The sequence below is a fragment of the Scylla paramamosain genome, chromosome 4, assembly GCF_035594125.1.
Source record: "Scylla paramamosain isolate STU-SP2022 chromosome 4, ASM3559412v1, whole genome shotgun sequence".
NCBI classification, from domain to species: Eukaryota; Metazoa; Arthropoda; class Malacostraca; order Decapoda; family Portunidae; genus Scylla; species Scylla paramamosain.
In genome coordinates, this window is record NC_087154.1 from 11,195,224 (window position 1) to 11,215,878 (window position 20,655).

General features: G+C 43.9%; 1 protein-coding gene across 1 annotated transcript in view; it reads left to right on the forward strand.

The window, feature by feature from the left end:
* The window catches only part of LOC135099736 (TBC1 domain family member 19-like), a 32,239-nt gene extending 13,805 nt beyond the window's left edge, over positions 1 to 18,434 (forward strand). The window contains exons 8-15 of the mRNA XM_064002230.1: positions 4,836 to 4,948; positions 5,648 to 5,722; positions 9,065 to 9,127; positions 9,508 to 9,670; positions 10,666 to 10,775; positions 16,194 to 16,285; positions 16,926 to 17,112; positions 17,488 to 18,434. Coding sequence (XP_063858300.1) covers positions 4,836 to 4,948; positions 5,648 to 5,722; positions 9,065 to 9,127; positions 9,508 to 9,670; positions 10,666 to 10,775; positions 16,194 to 16,285; positions 16,926 to 17,112; positions 17,488 to 17,577 — 893 coding nt within the window. The 3' untranslated portion in view covers positions 17,578 to 18,434. The remainder of the gene's footprint in view (positions 1 to 4,835; positions 4,949 to 5,647; positions 5,723 to 9,064; positions 9,128 to 9,507; positions 9,671 to 10,665; positions 10,776 to 16,193; positions 16,286 to 16,925; positions 17,113 to 17,487) is intronic.
* The last annotated feature ends 2,221 nt before the right edge of the window (positions 18,435 to 20,655 follow it).

Consider the following 20,655-nt stretch of genomic DNA (forward strand, 5'->3'; position numbering starts at 1 on the left):
CCTCTCCTCTAACTGACTGTCTTCAGCCTCTCTCTCATCGTTTCAATGTTGCATTTCCAGCCATCTAACTGCTCTTCTGATCTTGCTAACTGCATGCCTCCCCTCTTCACGCGAGCTCGCTGCACAAAACTTTCTTCTTTCTCTGACCCCTATTTTGTCCACCTCTCTAATGCAAGAGTTAACCAGTATTCTCAATCATTCATCCCTTTCTCTGGTAAACTTTGAAACTCCCTGCCTGCTTCTGTATTTCCACCTTCCTATGACTTGAATTCCTTCAAGAGGGAGGTTTCAAGATTTTTTACTACCACTTTGGATCCTTTTCTGGGACTGGCATGTCAGTGGGCTTTTTTATTTATGGATTTTTGTTGCCCTTGGCCAGTGTCCCTCTTACATAAAAAAAAAAAACACAATCAGTAGTCATTCCAGGTAAAGTCAGAATAATGTCTCCTCAGGTGCCTTTAGTTAGCAGAGGCAAAATGGCAGAGGCACCTCCGCTTTAGGAGATCCTGAAGAGAGATTGGAGTGATAGGTCAAAATACAGATATGAGGTTGTGATCGGAGGAGCTCAACAGAGAAGATAGAGTGACAGCACAAGAAGAAGGGTTACAAGTTTGGAAAGTAAAGTGAGAGACACTATTTCAGAATGCCAGTTATTGGCATGAGCCGGATCATGATGAGAGTGTGTGGAAGGTGTGGTGTTGCGTGATCGTCGAAAGAAGAAGCGTGCTGCAAGAAAGCAATAATCATGAAAGTAATACAAGTAGGCAGTAAAGGATCCACTGTATGAACCACATCCATACAACATTGTAAATTGATAAGGCAAAGAACAGATAGACGAACAACTATTGACTGTCACACCTGATGGCTCACACTGTGTAAGGACACGTGAGTCATCTCTGTAGACTCAGTAAGGAAAGCTGCCTCATCATGAACAAAGAGATGAGAACTCTTTATGAAGGATCGCCGTGAAGTGTTCAATTTAGTGGAATGGACTGCTAGGGTGACAGAACATTAGTACGTATTGTGCACAATAGACATGTCAAAACAAGGTAAAAATCTGACTACAGTTCGACCTGGGTGCATCTACATGTTTATAAAGGGTTTGCCGACCGTAAGTGATTCATAACAACTTATGAAATACTGCTACTAGTAATTTTATGAATTTTATTGTTATACGTCACAAAATATTTACATCATTAAACACTAGGAGATCAGTAACATTAACAAAACAATATCTGTTGGCTCCTGCTTGTAACGTATGAACAATATGTAGTAGTGTGTTTACTAGTCACTCATTGTCTTGTATCCGAGGTTACTGTTCAATTATACAACTGATTTGGGAACTCATTTTTCGCAGTACACCAGTGGGATACTGGTGGCAAATCTAAAGAGATCTCTCTTCCTTCACACAAAAATATGTGCACCTAATTACACACACACCCTTCACTCAAAATCCTAAATTAAATAGGGCGACCCCCTACACCAGCTTTGGTGTCTCCATTTGGGGATGGGACCACAAAAATCCCCAGGTCGGATGTTGCGTGTATATGCACAACGACTTAAAGTGCTCTTGTACCCACACTCTTGAAACTTCGAAGTTTTCCACCATCTGGCTACGAATACAAAGTCACTCAAATTAAATTTATCTGCGGTGTATACCTAACTCCTATAACAAAAAAAATCTTTGACTACTTAAATTCCAAAGTGGAGCACATCCTGACTCTCTTCTCTTTCGTGGATATCTCCATTCTTAGAGACTTCACCACCAGCTTTGGCTTTCCTCTCCCTTCACTGACCATCCTGGTGGGCTAGCCTTTAACTTTGCTATCCTCCATAACCTAGAGCAATTGGTGCAATACCTTGCTTGTATTCCTGACCGTTTTGGAAATACTCCCAACATTCTTGACCCTTTCTTGACCTCTAATCCTTCTGTTTATACTGTCAACCTATCTTTTCCGTTGGGCTCCTCTGATCACAATCTCATATATGTATCCTGTCCTACCGCTCCAGTCCCTCCTCAGGATCCCCCAAGGCGGAGGTGCCTCTAGCGTTTTGCCTCTTCTAACGGGGGGACCTGAAGAGGTATTATGCTGATTTTCCTTGGAATGACTGCTGCCCCTCTCTGTGAGCTGAATGCATAACAGAGGTGATAGTGTCTGGCATGGAGGCATACACTCTTCATTCTCTCTCGCTGTAAACCTTCCAAGCCTTTGTTTAATACAGCCTCTTCTCGTGCTATATATGATAGAGAAATGGCCCACAAAGGGAACTTAAGCCTTCCACCACCTGAATCTCACACACTTTACATTTCTGCCCGGAATCATGGCAAGCCTGTTCTCTAACTAACCAAAAGTTTCTTCATTAATAGAGATTTTCAAAATCTTGCAAGATCTAACTCTCCTTGTAACTTCTGGCACCTAGCTAAAAAGATCTCCAGTAACATTGCTTCTTCATCTTTCCATTCTTTATTTCAATCTGATGGCACCACTGCCATCTCATCTACCTCTAAAGCTGAACTCCTCGCTCAAACCTTTGTTAAAAACTCCACCTTGGATGATTCAGGGTTTGTTTCTCCCTCTCCTCCACCCTCCAACTACTTCATGCTACCCATTAAGATCCTTCACAGTGATGTTTTACCCTTTTTGCCCTGGCTGGCCTAAATCCTCGGAAGGCTTATGGACCTGATGGGGTCCCTCCTATTGTTCTCCAAACCTGTGCTTCTGTGCTTGCACCTTGCCTAGTCAAATTTTTTCAGCTCTGTCTGTCAACATCTACCTTTCCTTCTTGCTGGAAGTTTTCCTACATTCAGCCTGTTCCTAAAAAGGGTGACCGCTCCATTCCCTCATATTATCGTCCTATTGCTTTAATTTCCTGCCTAGTTTTTAATCTGTCCTTAACAGGGAGCTTGTTAAACATCTATCACTTTACAATCGTCTATCTGATCACCAGTATGGGTTCCGTCAAGACCGTTATACTGGTGATCTTCTACCTTTCCTTACTGAGTCTTGATCATCCTCTTTTAGGGACTTTTGTGAAACTTTTGCTGTTGCCGGCTTAGACTTATCACAGGGACTGCCACGCATGGGCCTGATGGCTTCTTGCAGCTTCCCTTATTTTCTTATGTTCTTGAGTTCTTACATGAAAAGCTTTTGATAGAGTCTGGCATAAAGATATGATTTCCAAACTACCCTCCTATGGCTTCTATTCTTCTCTCTGTAACATCATCTCAAGTTTCCTCTCTGACCGTTCTATTGCTGTTGTGGTAGACGGTCACTGTTCTCCTAAATCTATTAACTGTAGTGTTCTTCAGGGCTTCGTCATGTCACCAAACTTTTTGTCCTACCCAATCCTAAGCTGATGATATCACCCTGCACTTTTTCACGTCTTTTCATGGATGTCCAACCCTTCAGAAAGTAAACAGTTCACGCAGATAACCCACAGAACGCCTGACTTCTGATCTCTCTAAAATTTCTGATTTGGGGCAGAGCAAACTCAGTATCGTTCACTGCCTCAAAACTATTCCTCCATCTGCCAACTCGCCACATCCACATACCACAACCACATAACTATCTCCTCTTCTATAATGACGTTCAACTCTTTCTTTCTTCTACAATGAACATCCTCGATTTGCCCTTTTACTTAAAATTTAAACTGGAAACTTCACATCTCATCTCTAGCGTTCTGAGGCGTTCTGAGTAGTCTCCGCCTGTTTTTCTCATCCATCCAGCTGCAAACTCTGTCCATGTATGGAGTATACTTCACATGTATAGGGGTTCCACTCATACTGCTATTTTAGAGAGGGTGGAATTAAAACCCTTTTCGTTTTGTCAAATCCTCTGCTCTTACTGACTGACTTAAGCCTCTTTCTCATCACCACAATGTTGCATCTCTTGCCATTTCCTACCGCTAGTGTCACGCTAACTGCTCTCCTGATCTTGCAAGCTGCATGCCACCTCTTTTCCCGTGTCCTTGCTGCAGAAGATTTTCTTCTTTCTCTCATCCCTATTCTGTCCACCTCTCTAATACAAGAGCACCAGTATTCTGAGTCATTCATCCCTTTTTCTGGTGAACTCTGAACTCCCTGCCTACTTCTGTATTTCCTCCTACCTATGACTTGAACTCTCTTAAGAGGGAGGTTTCAAGACACTTATCCTCATTTATTTCTTTTTTTTTATTATCATTCTATGTGACATCTCTGTGGGAACTGGCATTAAGTAGGCGTTTTTTATTATTGAAAATTTTTGTTTACCTTACGCAGTGACCCTCTTACATAAAAAAAAAAAGCCAAAAATGATTACCATGAGAATTACATTTTAATATATAAACACTTGAGACAAAGCTACTCCTATTTTTTCGCAACAAAGCTAATCCTGATTTGCAGTTGTTAGAAGTGTGTGTGTGTGTGTGTGTGTGTGTGTGTGTGTGTGTGTGTGTGTGTACATAAGAACATAGGAACAAAATAAAGTAAGGGAAGCTACAAGTAACCATTAAGTCTACACGTGGCCTGCCCTATCCATAGATTTTTTTTTTTTTTTTTTTTTTTTTTACTGTCTGAAAGGAGCTTATAGTGTTTCATGTGGTTGTGTGATCCGCTCCCCTTACACTATTACAGCCCGTATTCAGAAACGCTTTTCTCTGTCACCATGACTACTTTACAAAAACCACATACATGATTAGCCTGTTTCTAACGGGTGTTTCTCCAGTTAATAATGTAGAAATCTTGTTAATCATTAAAAACACCCTTAGAAACCCACCTCACTAGAGGCTCTTGAAAGTAGTGAAGGTGAGAGAACAAAGCGTTTCTGATTACGGGTGATGCGTGACTGTGCTGGCAGTGGTTGAGAGGAACCATGGGCCATTGAGCCGGGAACTGATCAAGAGTGGCTGCCCCACCAGCCTCCGTGGCGTGCTGTGGCATCAGGTGCTCGGCCTCGAAATCACAGACAAGGTAATTACAACTCTACCCCCCTGGAAAAAAAAAAAAAAAAAATTGAATAAAATAAATTAATTAATTAAATAAATAAATAAATAAATAAAACAAAAATCAATTAATCAGTCAAATAAACAAATTAAAAATATATGTGTGAATAAAAAAATAAGTAAATAACTCCAAACCAAACTATTTCTATAGTAGAGATATGTATTCCATTTTTGTTTTCGTCCATCTAATTACTATAAGAGAAGACAGCAAATAATATGAAAGGTAGTTCTTATGTTGTTTATGCAGATGAAGAAATAGTTTACATTGCTTTTTTTATGATAATGGAGTAATTCTGAATGTGTTGAAGTATCCATATGATCATACCACCAAAACCATCACCACCAATTCCTTCAGCGCAACATTGTACCACATAATTTTGTTATTGGTACAACAACAACAACAACAACAACTACTACTACTACTACTACTACTACTACTACTAACTACTACTACTACTACTACTACTACTATTACAACTACTCCGTACTACTACTGCTAGTACTACTAATGCTTCTACTACTATCAGTACTAATATCAGTAATATATCAAAACAATATTTATTACAACAATTACCACACATAAGAATACAGCTGTGACTGATGCTAGGGCTACACATGCACGTATTGCTTCTGCTGCCACTAATGCTACATCATCTACCACGTGCAGCACTACAAGCATTTCGACGAGCTGGTGCAGGCGGTGTTGCAGCATGACCTCCTGGTGGATAAACTCATCATGAAGGTTCGCTGCCAGAGACAATCATGTACACTGCTTGCTAATAATACGTATCTGGATCCTTGTCTCCTCTCGGGGGGATACATGATCATATTCTAAAATGCTTCTACACCACACTTCCACTATTTTCAAAGGGCTTTAGTTAAAGTGACATGGGTTTTTAAGGGTCTTTTTTATGGTTGCAGTTACAAATTAACAAGATTTCCACATTATTAACTAGAGAAACACTCTTGAGAACCCGGTTGACCACCCCTGTGGCCCTTGAAAATAGTCATGGTGAGAGTAGAGCGTTTCACAACAGGCCAAAATCTCTCTCTCTCTCTCTCTCTCTCTCTCTCTCTCTCTCTCTCTCTCTCTCTCTCTCTCTCTCTCTCTCTCTCTCTCTCTCTCTCTCTCTCTCTCTCTCTCTCTCTCTCTCTCTCTCTCTCTCTCTCTCTCTCTCTCTCTCTATATATATATATATATATATATATTGTTACACCAGAGGCATGGGTGCGGGTGGCAGCACTGTGGAGGTGGCAGGACTGGGAGAGGCGGGGACAGTGAGAGAGGGAAGACACGTGGCCCAAGAGGAAGCGAGCATGTGCCTGCCTGCTTTGGAAGTGTTTCCCTGCCTGTTGAGTACTCTGCTGAGTGCCTGTCGTGCCCTGGGAGACTTGTGGTACCCCTGAGAACTTGTAAAGCAGTGTACTTGCGGAGGATTTGTCAATAAACCTAGGAAATAGTGCCCGTGTTTTTCCCTTGTGCCCTGGTCTCGTGTGAGTGTGTGCCTTGTCCTGGCGTTCAGAGTGTGACCTATTTGAGGTCCTGCTGCTCTAGTCTCTCGACCTGTGCCTGTGTGGATAACACACCCGCCTGGAGTGAGGGGTGGGCACAACAGGTCAGGAGGTGGTGTCAGGAGTGGGATCCAGGGAACAGTGAGCAGTGAGAGACAGTGAATCATCATGGAGTCACAAGATGGCCGCCATGACGGGGCCAAGGGCAGCTCAAGTGAAGTTAAACCGGGCCAGATGGACTTGATTGCTGCCATGCTGGCCGGTATGAGGCAGGAAATGGCAGTGGACCGTGAGGCACAGGGTCAGAGGACACGTGAGCAGGCTGAAAGGACCGATCAGCTGGCACATGAGCAGGCTCAACAGGCAGACGACCAGGTTCGCCATCTTGAGGATGTGCTACAGAGCAGCCTCGTGCCCTTGAAGGTGTAAAAACACAGGCACTATTTCCTAGGTTTATTGACAAATCCTCCACAAGTAGACTGCTTTACAAGTTCACAGGGGCACCACAAGTCTCCCAGGGCACGACAGGCACTCAACAGGCAGGGAAACACTTCCACAGCAGGCAGGCACATGCTCGCTTCCTCTCAGGCCACGCATCTCCCCTCTCTCACCGTCCCTGCCTCTCCCAGTGCTGCCACCTCCATAGTGCTGCCACCCGCACCCATAACCTTGGTGTAACAATATATATATATATATATATATATATATATATACAGTAAAATCCCTCTTACCCGGCATCAACGGGACCGCCGACATGTCGGATACTTGAATATTGCCGGATACTTGAATAGAAGTGAAATTATGTCCACAATCACCACCCTACACTCACACATCTTACCATAACAAAGATCAGCTGATCTTAATCAGCAGCTGATCTGATCAGCTGCTTAACCCTTTCCTTCCGGTGCTTAAATTATTTTCCCACTTTGTATGACGGCTAAAAATGGTAAAGCTAGAAATTGTCAGAAAATTGTTTGAATACTAATAATTATTTCCTCTTTGTTATTCTGAATACAATGATGTACTTTGTAGCTCGATGTGACCTCTGAAAGTTCAGTTTATGCCTTATCAAGGATTCCTCCTCCTCCCGCTGTGTGATCCGTCATCCAGAAACAGCCCGGAGAGCGATGACACCGCGCGCACACACACACACACACTCTCTCTCTCTCTCTCTCTCTCTCTCTCTCTCTCTCTCTCTCTCTCTCTCTCTCTCTCTCTCTCATCTTGGAGGGGAAATTGTACACTTCCAAAGAGAGAGAGAGAGAGAGAGAGAGAGATTTCATCCCTTTTCATATTAAGTTTCAGGCAAATAACATTATCTCTCTCTCTCTCTCTCTCTCTCTCTCTCTCTCTCTCTCTCTCTCTCTCTCTCTCTCTCTCTGACAAGTTACCTTCTACCATTTTATGATAAAATCGAAGATAATGAAAAAATTTACATGAAAGAATGATAGGTATCATCTCTCTGTTCTGATAAAACAGGTGGATCCTGTAAATCATTTTCTGAGTCCTCACTAATGTCTTCGCTTTCTTCAGTTTCTTCTTCTAAATATTCACTGTCACTATCTTCAAACTCAGAAGGACTGCTAAATAGGTATGTTCTGTCCTGCTCCATGGTGAGTTATGATCTGAGATCCTTCGCTCTTATCAGGATGTCTCTTCGCACTTATCATGGTGCTTTCCACCCGAGGTGGGGGGGGTCGCTGGAGTTGCCAAGTGTCGCCCGGAGAAAGGGAAAATAGCTTAGTTACCGCTAAATTTCCAGAGCTAGTGACAACACTACATGTGGAAACATGCCAGACACTTCCACTCACACCATCTGACTCGAGAAACCGCGCTTGAAGCTCAAAATTGAGGCGCGAAAATTCTTGATTACGGGTATGATCGCCGTCGCTACGGACGCATTTTTGCAATCGTATATATACGATTGCTGGAAGGAAAGGGTTAAGTGTAAGCACAACACGCTTCCTCTTTTTTACAACTTTAGGCATGATGAAGGCGTCAGGCAATAAACAGTGCACACGCAGGACTGAGTCACTGAGTAAACACAGTGCAGTGGGCCGCGGGTGGCGCGAAGCAGTGCGCTCTGGTGGCGAGGGGACAAAGTATGCCTCGCGCAAGAATTTTAATCGATTTTATGAGTACACATTGATTTTTTATTGATTTTAAGGCTCGGGGAAAAATGTGCCGGATCCTTGAAGCTGCCGGATACTCGAATGCCAGATGAGAGGGATTTTACTGTATATATATATATATATATATATATATATATATATATATATATATATATATATATATATATATATATATATATATATATATATATATATAAAAGGAATTAAAAAGATACAGATGAACACATACATAATGTAGATTAACAGACAGACATATACAGTAGATACAACTATAAACGTGAATACAGCTAGGTATTAGTACATGTAGGCACAGAAGGAAAGTTTTAGTCTCCGTTTGTTTCCTTAGTGGTTATTGCCGCTGATCGTTAGGCAGATGTCTTACAAACTGCACAGTGTTTCATGAGAACGTCACGATGGTTACGCTGCTCTTCCCTCCACAGGACATTCAGCTGACAGCCTCCAACGATGACCAGTACTTCGTCTTTGAAGACATACTCTTCCAGGTAAGGCACCGATCATTCTCCAGCCCAGACCGGATCCCTTTTAGCCACGCCTAAGACAGTCACTCAGGATTTATTGTATTTAGTCTGTTTTGTTTTGTTTCTTCTTTCAGATAAGTGTTTCATTTACTTCATAGACTGCACTCCCTGATTGTTGTTATTCTACCATGGAATGTATGGCAGCATAAGGCAAGGCAAACAGGATAAAGAGAAGAGAAACTTTTCTTGCGTGGACTGGAATAGATCACTGCCCCATAAAGAGTTGTTTCTCAGTGGATGATGATAATATCATGCCATAACTAATACTTGTATTTGCTCATTTCTTTACAAGCACAAGATCTTGAACAGCACTCGCAGGGCACTCATGGCCTCCTTCCCTGCAGGTGCTGCTTTGCTTCTTCCGTGATACTGAAGTGTTGAGCCATTTCGAGCACAGCAGCGCCTCTCCTCCCCTTGCGGTGGCACGTGGCAACACCCCATCGCCTGACGCCCTGGTGGCATACCCCCCTTGCGGAGTCATCCCCTTCCACGGGTTCACCATGTACGGTACGCTGTCATCCCTATCATGTGTCTGTCTATTAACGTTTTCGGCACTCACGCAACAGTACACACACTATGCAGGCAAACCATCAAAATGTCACACTTCCTTACAGAATACGTACAGGATTATAATGGTAGCTGAACGCTCGGAGTAATTGTCAGTCGTATTGTTCAGTTAGTATGTAATTACAGGACCAGATACACCAGCCTGACAGTTTTTTTTTCCCTCACAAATGGATAAAGCAGCCGTGTGTGGATTGCATTCTACCTGCATTCACGCGTGGGTGAGGCTCATAATACTCTTCAGGAGTGGAAGGGACTCACATGTGATGCTATTTACAAACAGGTAGCAACTTACGTCCAAATTCTTCTGAGTATTCTTTCCCTCCAGAATGTGATCGTGTCCAACCTTTCACATTTTACTGAAATACAGATTTTCTTGTCATCTATTTATTTGTTTATTCATCTTGTCTTTTCCAAACGTGAGTGCTATTTTGAACTTGCAATGAATGTGTCTCATTTCCCCTTTTTTGTTGACCTCGTTTTACGAGTCTTTCACTTCACTTCCATGCCATACATTAAATTTCATTATTATTATTATTATTATTATTATTATTATTATTATTATTATTATTATTATTATTGTTGTTGTTGTTGTTCTTTTTTTTTAAGTGTGAAGGAGGTTGGTGGGGAGGAAATGGTGGGGAGGAAAGCCTGCTAAGTTGCTGCTCTCAAAACTCCGAATCAAAGGCCACTTTAGTTCTGCAAATATCCTCGTCTTCATTCCTCTGATAATAATTTTGTTTCCTTAAAACTCAAAATTCCTTCAAAATTTCAAGGCATCACTTCTCAATAGTATCGGGTATGTGTTTATAATTTTCCATACTTTAAGAAAGTATCTTTTCTCCTCCCACAGTAATGAATTTTAACTTAGACCAGGGTCCACATGTACAAACTCTATGCAACATGACAAACAGCTAAGATGAAGCCTCTCCGTGCAGCGGCGCCCCTGAGCTGCCTGTACGAGGACCCAGTGCCGCTGTATTTCACCTTCAGGGAGATGTACTGCCGCTACTGGTACCGTCTGCACATCGTGACCAGCCACTCCCAGGTGAGGATGCTGCTCTGCCTGCCCTCAGGATGTCGCGTGTCAAGGTGCACCAGAAAAAATTAAAAGGTTTACCTCATCATATTGTGGCAAACCCCGTCCTTGTCATTTGTGATCTCAAGCCACATGAGACAGAGGCTCACTGCCCTTACAACTTTACTTACTGTTGCGTTACTTGCAAGATGCTGGCACTTAATACTCAAGGTGGTTGAGACACTTAGGTACAAGAGACGTATTTTGCTCTAAGCACAGGACACAGTTATAAGGCACAGGCAACACTCAGACCTACTCTCACGCTGGTTCTTAACCACATGGCACGAATATCTACCCTCTATCACGCTCAGACTCCAACTCCCGGTTTACACATGCATCCATGCTAACGCACTTATACAGCCTCATTCATCATACACAAGACATATTACACTAAATTACATTACTTATCCTAGTACATTATATTCCCCTTCGTAACACTAACCTCTTTGAAAAACAGTCGTCCTCGACCTCCTAACCTAAATTTAATTTAAATCACAATGTCGTCATCCAGCCACTTTGGTTTGCATTGTGAGCGTGAGGCACAGTGGGATGGCGACCTGACACACCTCCTTCACCTGTTCGTATCACTCATAACCACGGGACTCTCTGGATGGCACTCAGGCGTTGTTTCATCATCCATCTTCCTGCCCATCACTGACTCGTAGTCACTCGAAGCATTCTTGCCCCAAGTAAACCATCCAGGCCTGAGCACTTTGAGTACTTCCACAATCTGTCTAGTTGGACCACTCGTGTTCTTCCCCCCCACACTGGGACTAATATTCTGCATAACGTCAGAGAGAGCCTGGAAGATTGTATATGGTCCCTCCCAGAGGCTTTACAGCTTGGGGACGAGGCCACGCTTCCATCAGAGGTTGTGTAGTCAGACTTTGTCAACAGCTAAGTATCCAGCATCTCTCAGTCGTTGCTGGTTATGCTGACACATAGATTGGCCCGCCAAACAGAGATTCTGACACGCCTGTTGCTGTGCATCATTCAAACGCCGCTGCAGATCTCCAGTATACTCTGTTTCCACCACTGGTAGGTCTTCATCAGGCGGTTTGCCAGTGTTTAGGGAGGGTATAGGCCTCCAGCCACTTCATAAAATAGTCCATCACTACACAAATGAACCAGTTGCATCGCGGGGTGCATGGCAGGAAACCAGTGATGTCCACCGCCACCTTCTCCATGGGTTCCCCAGCCTTGTACATCTGTAGGGGCGTGTGCGTCTAATGGGCTGGCCCCTTCTTTGCGGTACACACATGGTATGTCCTGCACCACTCCTCCACGTTATGTCGCATGCTGATCCAGTATAAGCATTGACGCAGGCAGCACAGCATCTTTTTCACCTCTGGTAACCACTCGTGACTTTTGCATGTACCTCTCGCATCAGTTCAGCTCTCAGAGGGCACAGCACCACCATCAGCCACACTTTCCTCCTTTCAAGCATCGTCCCAGCACCTCTGCAACCTGAGCGTGGGCTCTTTGGTGACAACTTCCCAGCGTGGCTTCTCGGCGCCTGCCTCCAGCCAGCGGACTACAAGAGCGAGGTCCTGGTCCTCCTGCTGTGCCTTTGTCCACCGTTCACAAGTTTCTTCACTCCTGCCTCCCATCCTCAGGCGACGACACATTGTGTCATGCTCCCTCCTGGCAGTGTGAACTGAACAGTCGGGTTCACAGCGGGGGCGGCTCAGGCTATGCACCCACCCTGCTTGGTGCATGATGCAGTAGTTTTACTGCTCTAACCGGCCCAGCCACTGTGCCAGCTGTTCCTCCGGCTCTTTTAACGTCTTCAACCAGCGGAAGGTGGCATGGTCGATCCTGATGGTGAATTCTGCCCCGTACAGGTAGGAGTGGAAGTTGACACAAGCCAGTAACTCCTTCCTCATGAGGTAGTAGTTGCGTTGTGGCCGGCTGAACTTGGCGCTGCAATACGCCACCAAACGTTCCTGCCCCTCCACAACTTCAGACCACACTGCTCCGACATCCTCAGCGCTGGCATCGGTGTTTAGCAGATATGGAAGCCTCGGGTGAGGACCATTAGACCTCTTTATCTGTTCCAGCGCGGCCATTTCATCGATCACTCGCTGCATCTCCGCCCACTTGGCAGGCGTTATGCGATGAGGAGGCTACTTAAAAGACTGCTGTCAGTGGCAATAGTGTGCTGCACCAGCAAGGTGCGGCCCAGATCCATGCCGCCATGTCTGAACACATCTGGGTACCAACTGAGGATGTCTTACATCATCCTCGTCTGTGCCTCCGTCAGGCGAGTGGCACTCCTCTGCACCAAGTCTTCCAAATGGTCGGGCAGCCCTGACATGTCTGACTTTTGTACTCCTTTCCTTGCTGGTGTTAACACTCCTCCACTTCCACCTCCTCATCGCTTACTACAATGTTTTCTCGCAACATGACAAATGACCCACCAGTGTCACTCGCTTTTTTGTCCATCAGTGCAAGCTCCTTGCAGCGTCGCTGCAACACACTGTCATGGAGCCTCAGCGCACCCACTGTTTCACCAGGCACTTCGTGGCAGGACTCTCTTGGGCCAACTACTCATTTCCAAGCCACTCATCCACCTCCAAACAACGTATAAAAAGAACAAGTCCAAGTCAACCCCTGTGTGTCCCGTCACCGGTTTGCCGCCTCACTGTCACCACTCGTATTCCGCTGTTCTGCTCTCCAGGATCCCGGTGGCGTTACTTCCACTTCTTCCCTCCTTCGACACCCAGCAACGTACTCCTGGTCCTTCTTCAGTGACAGCACAGCCTGCTACAGAACCTTCCACCTGTTCATCGCCATCCATCGGGAGAAAAGGCACTTCATGCACCTTTAGCAAGCGCCTCCTGATATCCACGTAGGCTGCCCTTTAAGCCAGAAGTTCAGCCCCAGCAAGCAGGGTGCTTTCATGTCAGCAACATATACTGGCAGCTCCTCCTCCACACTGCCGACGGCGATCTTTGCTGTCACAGGACCACGGAGAGTCACACAGTGTCTGGTAATAAAGCAAAACTGCTGCTGCGATATCAAAGGGTCCTGGGAAGGCACCATGTCTGTCCAGGCGAACGTCTTCTCAGCACTACTGTCCACCACAAGACAGCACAGGCAGCCTGCTACCTGGACTACTGATGAGGAGTAGCAATAACCAACATGGTGTGGGGCCCTGGGGATGCTGGGGATGCTGCTGGATGCTGGGGATACCCAGACTAACAATGTTTCCCTCAACTATTACTACATCCTGCCCTTGCTGTGGCCTTGCTGACCACAGCTCCAGCAGCAGGAAGTGGTGGAGGGGCTATTAGGTAAACCATCAAGCAAGGCGTCCTTCGCCCGCCCTTACACTCGCTACTCCTGTGGCCTAGCTGGCCACACTTCCAGCAGGTTCTTCTGAACCTACCGGGGCTGGCGGTTCTCCTCTTCTTTGGCGTCGCCTGCTGTGTTTGCATTCGGCGAGTACGGGGGTGGCAGCAGACAGCAGTAGTGCCCCACCAGTGGTGCGCAAAAAGACCTCGAAATCGATGGCCCTCGTCAGCACAGCCTGCACATCCATCGGGTGCACCTGCTTCATATATATCTTCACCCGCTGGTTTCCCCGAGGCGTCGACGAAGTGGTCACGCACCAGCATGGCCACTATCTCCTCTGATGCGGCAAGGTAAGCATGCCGCACCAGCAATTCAAAGTCCTAGGCTAGCTGCGGCAGTGAATCGATTTATTGGCATGCCCGACCCTTCAGACATGCCTGGTACACCTCCAACTGGAAGACACTGCCAAACCGCCGCTGCAGCGCCTCAGCCACCCTCGGATAAGATGACCGCTGTCCTGGCGTGAAGTGAGCCAGAACTTCCAACGCTGGGCTGCAGAGGCTAGAGACTAGTTGTAGAGCCATATCATCAGCACTCCAGCCCTATCCTTTGGTGAGCAGGACACTTCCTCGTGCGTAATATGGGAGCTGCAGCTGAACATGGCGGTCTCTCTCCTTCCGGGTTCTTGCTTTTTATCACCTCAGATCTGCCTCCCCATTGGTCGCCTCCTTTTTCCAGGCACACCAACTAATCAATGTTGTCTATTCTCAAGGCCATCTGAGCGCCATACGACACTACTCTCACACAACTACTGTACCCCCCTCCCAAGGACAATATTTCTCAATGCTCAAGTTAACACTGCCCCTTGCCCACCGCCCTAACATTATCATACGTAAGAGAGAATGCTAAATATTTCGAGGAAAGTTGACTATTTTAATGATGGTAGGATGATGGCAGGATTAAATCCAAGTATTGTTAGCTACATACAAACACAACTGCTCTTCTGATCTTGCTAACTACATGCCTCCCTTCCTCCCGCGGCCTCGTTGCACAAAACTCTCTTCTTTCTCTCATCCCTATTTTGTTCACCTCTCCAATGCAAGAGTTATCCAGTATTCTCAATCATTCATCTCTTTCTCTGGTAAACTCTGGAACTCCCTGCCTGCCTCTGTATTTCCACCTTCCTGTGACTTGAACTCTTTCAGGAGGGAGGTTCAAGACACTTATCCTGTATTTTTAACTAAGGGTTTCGACTCTATGGCGACCAGTACCTCAGTGCGGCTTTCTTTTATTTTCTTTTTTTTTTGCAGCTTTTGTTGCCCTTAGCTGGTGCCCTTCCTGCCTAAAAAAAAAAAAAAAATAGCAGCAATATTTTGTTATTTGCATATTAATCTTCCATCATGATGTGATGAATAATGAGATGATTTTGCTTTTATTTATTTCGAACACGAATATATGACTTAAAATAATGAGCATGTGGCACAGACTTGTAAAACAAAACCAAGAAAAATAAATGTTATATATATATATATATATATATATATATATATATATATATATATATATATATATATATATATATATATATATATATATATATATATATATATATATATATATATATATATATATATATATATATATATATATATATATATATATATATATATATATATATATATATATATATATATATATATATATATATATATATATATATATATATATATATATATATATATATATATATATATATATTATAACTATGTTGAAAATATTGTAACATATGTTTACGGCAGAATTACGTATAGAACGAGGTGCGAACGGCTCTTCTGTGTTATGTATTACGTACTTGTCAATAGACTAAAAGAAAATACACGGTAGTTGTTACCGGCAGGTGTAGCGACATGACATGGCACTGACAACCGTAGTAGTTATATCAACACGACGCAGAAGTTGGCCATACCTTGGCGAGCGAAGATTCTAATTATATCTCTAATCTCACATCTTGAGGAGTTTAATAAACTGGCAGATATACGAGCATGTTGTGTTAGTCCAGATAATTAATGCAGTCAACTTCTGTACATCCAGGGAGCTGCTGCTCTGGCACTTCAGTTTGAGTTGCTGCTGCAGAGTTGTGAGACGCGGCTTTGGCAACACTGCTGCGCCATGAGCATACAATTGTACGTATGTATATCGTTGATCTCTCTCTCTCTCTCTCTCTCTCTCTCTCTCTCTCTCTCTCTCTCTCTCTCTCTCTCTCTCTCTCTCTCTCCATTGTTGAGCCTCGCTGTTCGCCTCCGTGAGGTCCTGAAAAGGCCTTGTAAACGGCGATATTACTTTATAAAGGTCTGTTCTAGCACCTGACCTGTACGTGTTACTTACACTTAGTATTTCACATTTGATTTTGCTAAGATAACCAGTGTCACATGTTTTGTCCTTTCTTTTATGAATGCAACAATCAATAGTTTCTTTAACATCAAACGTATTATTTACCGCAGCTCACTCATTACAAATCTTTAACCAAATCCATATTATGGAGGCAAATAAATTCTCTTCACATCTGGTACCTTCGTACATTTAATAATATCCACGCCTAACATAAGGCACCACAGTTACTTCAAGCATCTTCACTGATGCCTACAAAAAGTGAACTATTTAGATCCTCTTTAATGTCTCTACAGTCTACACTTTGCTCCTCTCACTCTGTGGATCACTTCTGCCTAAATACCGTAGATTCCGCTGCATGACTTACGTACACAACGAAGAACATTTTGTATACGTGTTCCAGTGTTTCACCCTCCCCTCTCCTCCCCTCTCCAGGCTTCCCATCGTATTCAAGTGGATCGTGCGGGCTTTCAGCGGATACTTGGTGCCGGATCAACTCTTCCACCTGTGGGACGTTGTACTCGCATGGGAGTCGCTCGAGGTGCTACCTGTCCTTGCCCTCGCCATCGTCAGTTTCCGGCGAGAAAACCTGATGGATGTTACTTCTCAGCAAGCGGCTGAGGTGTGTGTGTGTGTGTGTGTGTGTGTGTGTGTTTTACGCTGGGACTAGAGTGCACCTCTTGGTTCTTCTGTGGGCTGACTTCAGCGTTTGTTGGAGCAGGCACAGGTGATTGTAACAATCACTGAAGGTTCGTGTTACCTTAAGGTGTTTACACTGACGACAATAGGAATGTTAGGATGTCTTTAATGTCAGACAGGGGATCACTGAATGACAGTCAATCTAGTATCAGCAGGACGGAACGCCGTTACAAGTAAGTATGAATACTTCCAAGTGATGCTGAAGTGTGTGTGTGTGTGTGTGTGTGTGTGTGTGTGTGTGCGCACGGGCACAGACGTTACCAACAACGTGTCTATTTATTTGTCTATTTTTCTGCAGGCGGTACTAGCGGACATCACGGCTATCAGTGTCATCCCACTGCTCAAGCTGGCTCTGGCTGCAGACAGAGGACGAGAAAGAGAGCCCTGATCGGCGAAAAAAAACAGCAAGGAATGTTGTCAGTAAATAATACTATTAAGTCGACGAATGATCAAGTATCATTGTTGACCGCTGTGAAACCTGGAGATAATATACTTTAATTTTACATAAGCTCTCTTAAATTTTCAACAACGTGAGGTAACTTGGTAATCATAAGAAAGGGAAAACTGAGATTTTCCGATATCTATTATAATATATATGTTACCGCCGAGGGAGTAAAAGAAGCTGTTGAGCAAGCGTATGCGAAATAATACAATCTGTGTTATGAGAATTGAAGTGAACTAGTATATGAAGCATGTGCAACACTAAGAAAACTAAGTTAATTAGAGTAGAGAATAAGGAAACTGAATTCATTATAGATGTGTAAGAGGAACTAGCTGTGGAGAGTTTAGCTGCAGAGAGGTAGTGAGGGTCGTGTTTATGTGGTAAAGTTGATGACTTGGCGCGTAGGATAGATAAGACACAGAGAAATCTCCGTAGAGGAATGAGTCACCCGGGAACTACTGCTGACCTAAAGGTAAGATGGGCAGGCGTGAGGCGCCGAGGGCCAGCAGGAACGAAGCCCGGAGGGACAGATTCCTTTGCACCGCCACCGAGTTAGGGTGTGACTACTGCAGGAAAGATCAGACCACTACAATACAGACGCAGGTGTTGCTTGGTGACAGGCCTCCTGAAGACCTCAAACACGTGAGTTCCACATCTGTATTACTAGGGATCGATTGCCCTAATTAGCATGATCCATGATTAGTGATGCATTATGTTGATACAGTATGTAATGGTTAGTAGTGCTACGCACGTCTTATGTTTATTATGTATGTCTTTAGGTTTGACCGAGTGCAATAAACGATTCGCGTCACCGTGTGGGTCTAAAATCCTTTAGCTGCCTCCGGGCAGCTACAATATACAAAGACATTAAATTCACTGGAACAAAACTTAACCAGTTAAATAAAATGACATACCTCTTAAATCTCAGCGGAAACGATGACCGTTGCTGAATATAAGTACGAGATGAATTCCTGTCTTCTGGACAGAGAGGAAGGGAAGGGACGAGGAGCAGGATGCGGTGAACACCCTCTGAGTAACTGGGTCGATTCATGAGCTGGGATTGGAAAGACTGTGCTAAGGACGGTGAACGTGTGGATAAAAGTGTGTGTGTGTGTGTGTGTGAGTATGCGTGTGCGTGACGGAGTCAGAGAGAGAGTTATTGTTCTTGCTCCTCGTCTTCTTGTTCTTGTTCTTGTTCATCTTCATCTTATTCTTTTCACTTCCTCTTCTACCTTTTCTTCTTCTTTTCCTATTATCATTATTATTATTATCATTATTATTATTATTATTATTGCCATTATTATTATTGTTATTATTATTATTCGTAGTAGTAGTAGTAGTAGTAGTAGTAGTAGTAGTAGTAGCAGCAGCAGCAGCAGCAGCAGTAGTATTGCTGTTGTTGTAGCAATAGCTGTTCATCCTGACTCTTCCCTTTCGTGGATATCTCTATTCTGGAATACTTCAATGTTCACCACCAGCTTTGGCTTTCCTCTTCCTTCACTGACCATCTTGGTGAAGTACCTTTTAACTCTGCTATCCTCCATGACCTAGGGCAACTAATGCAACAACCTACTTGTATCCCTGACCGACATGAAGACACGCCTAACATTCTTGCCATTTTCCTCACCTCCTATTCTGCTTACGCTGTCATTCTGTCTTCTCCACTGGGTTCCTCCGATTACAATCTCATATCTGTACCTTGTCCTATCGCTCCAATTCTTCCTTAGGATCCCCCAAAGTGGAGGTGCCTCTGGTGCTTTGCCTCTGCCAATTAAGGGGGACTTGGGGAGGTATGGTGCTGATTTTCCAAGGAATGACTACTGTTTCCATGTCAGAGACTTGTCTCTGTGTGCTGGGCGCATTACAGAGGTGATAGTGTCTGGCATAGAGGCGTACATTCCAAACTCTTTCTCTAGACCTAAACCTTCCAAACCTTTGTTTAACACAACCTGTTCTCATGCTATACATGACAGAGAGGAGGCCCACAAGGGGTACTTGAGCCTTCTAACACTTGACTCTCATGCACTTTATATTTTCGTCCGAAATCATGTCAAGTTTGTTCCCAACTAGCAAAAAAACTACTTCATTAATAGAAAGTGTAAAAATCTTTCATGATCTAACTCCCCTCGTGACTTCTGGCATCTAGCCAAAAACATCTCCAATAAATTTGCTTCTTCATTTTTCCTTTCTTTATTTCAACCTGATGGCACCACTGCCATCTCATCTATCTCTAAAGCTGAACTCTTCGCTCAAACCCTTGCAAAAAAAACTCTACCATGGATGATTCAGGGCTTGTTCCTCCCTCTTCTTCATTCTCCAACTACTTCATTAAGTAAGATCCTTTGCATACCTTTGCATGCCCTCACTGGCCTTAACCCTCAGAAGGCTTATGAACCTGATTGAGTCACTCCTATTGTTCTCTGAAACTGTGCCTCTGTGCTTGCCTTTTGCCTAGTCAAACTGTTGCAACTCTCTATCAACATCTACCTTTCCTTCCTGCTGGAAGTTTGCCTGCATTCAGCCTGTTCCTGAAAAGGATGACTGTTTTAATCCTTCAAACCACCGTCCTATTGCTTTAATTTGCTGCCTCTCTAAAGTTTTTGAGAATATCCTCAACAGGAAGACTGTTAAACATCTATCACTTCACAACCTTTATCTGATCGCCAGTATGGGTTCCATAGAGGCCACTCTACTGGTAATCTTCAGGCTTTTCTTACTGGCAGTGGCTTGGGTGATGTGCATACATAAATGATTGTGGTGAATGTGCAGTGGCGGCGACAGCAGTTGTGATGGTGATGATAAATGTAGTGTTTCTTTTTTACCATTATTATTCATAGTGATAGTGGTGATGTGAAGATTCAAGTAATGCAATGAGTTATAATGAATTTAGCTTAAATGGACAAGGTTTGGATTTGTTTCCCTTTTCAACTCTTGTAGAACTGGCAATCTTAATTAACATCTACATATTCCCATTCTTTGTGCCCTTAGTCTGTCCTTGTAATGCGTAAAAAATTGTTTATAGCA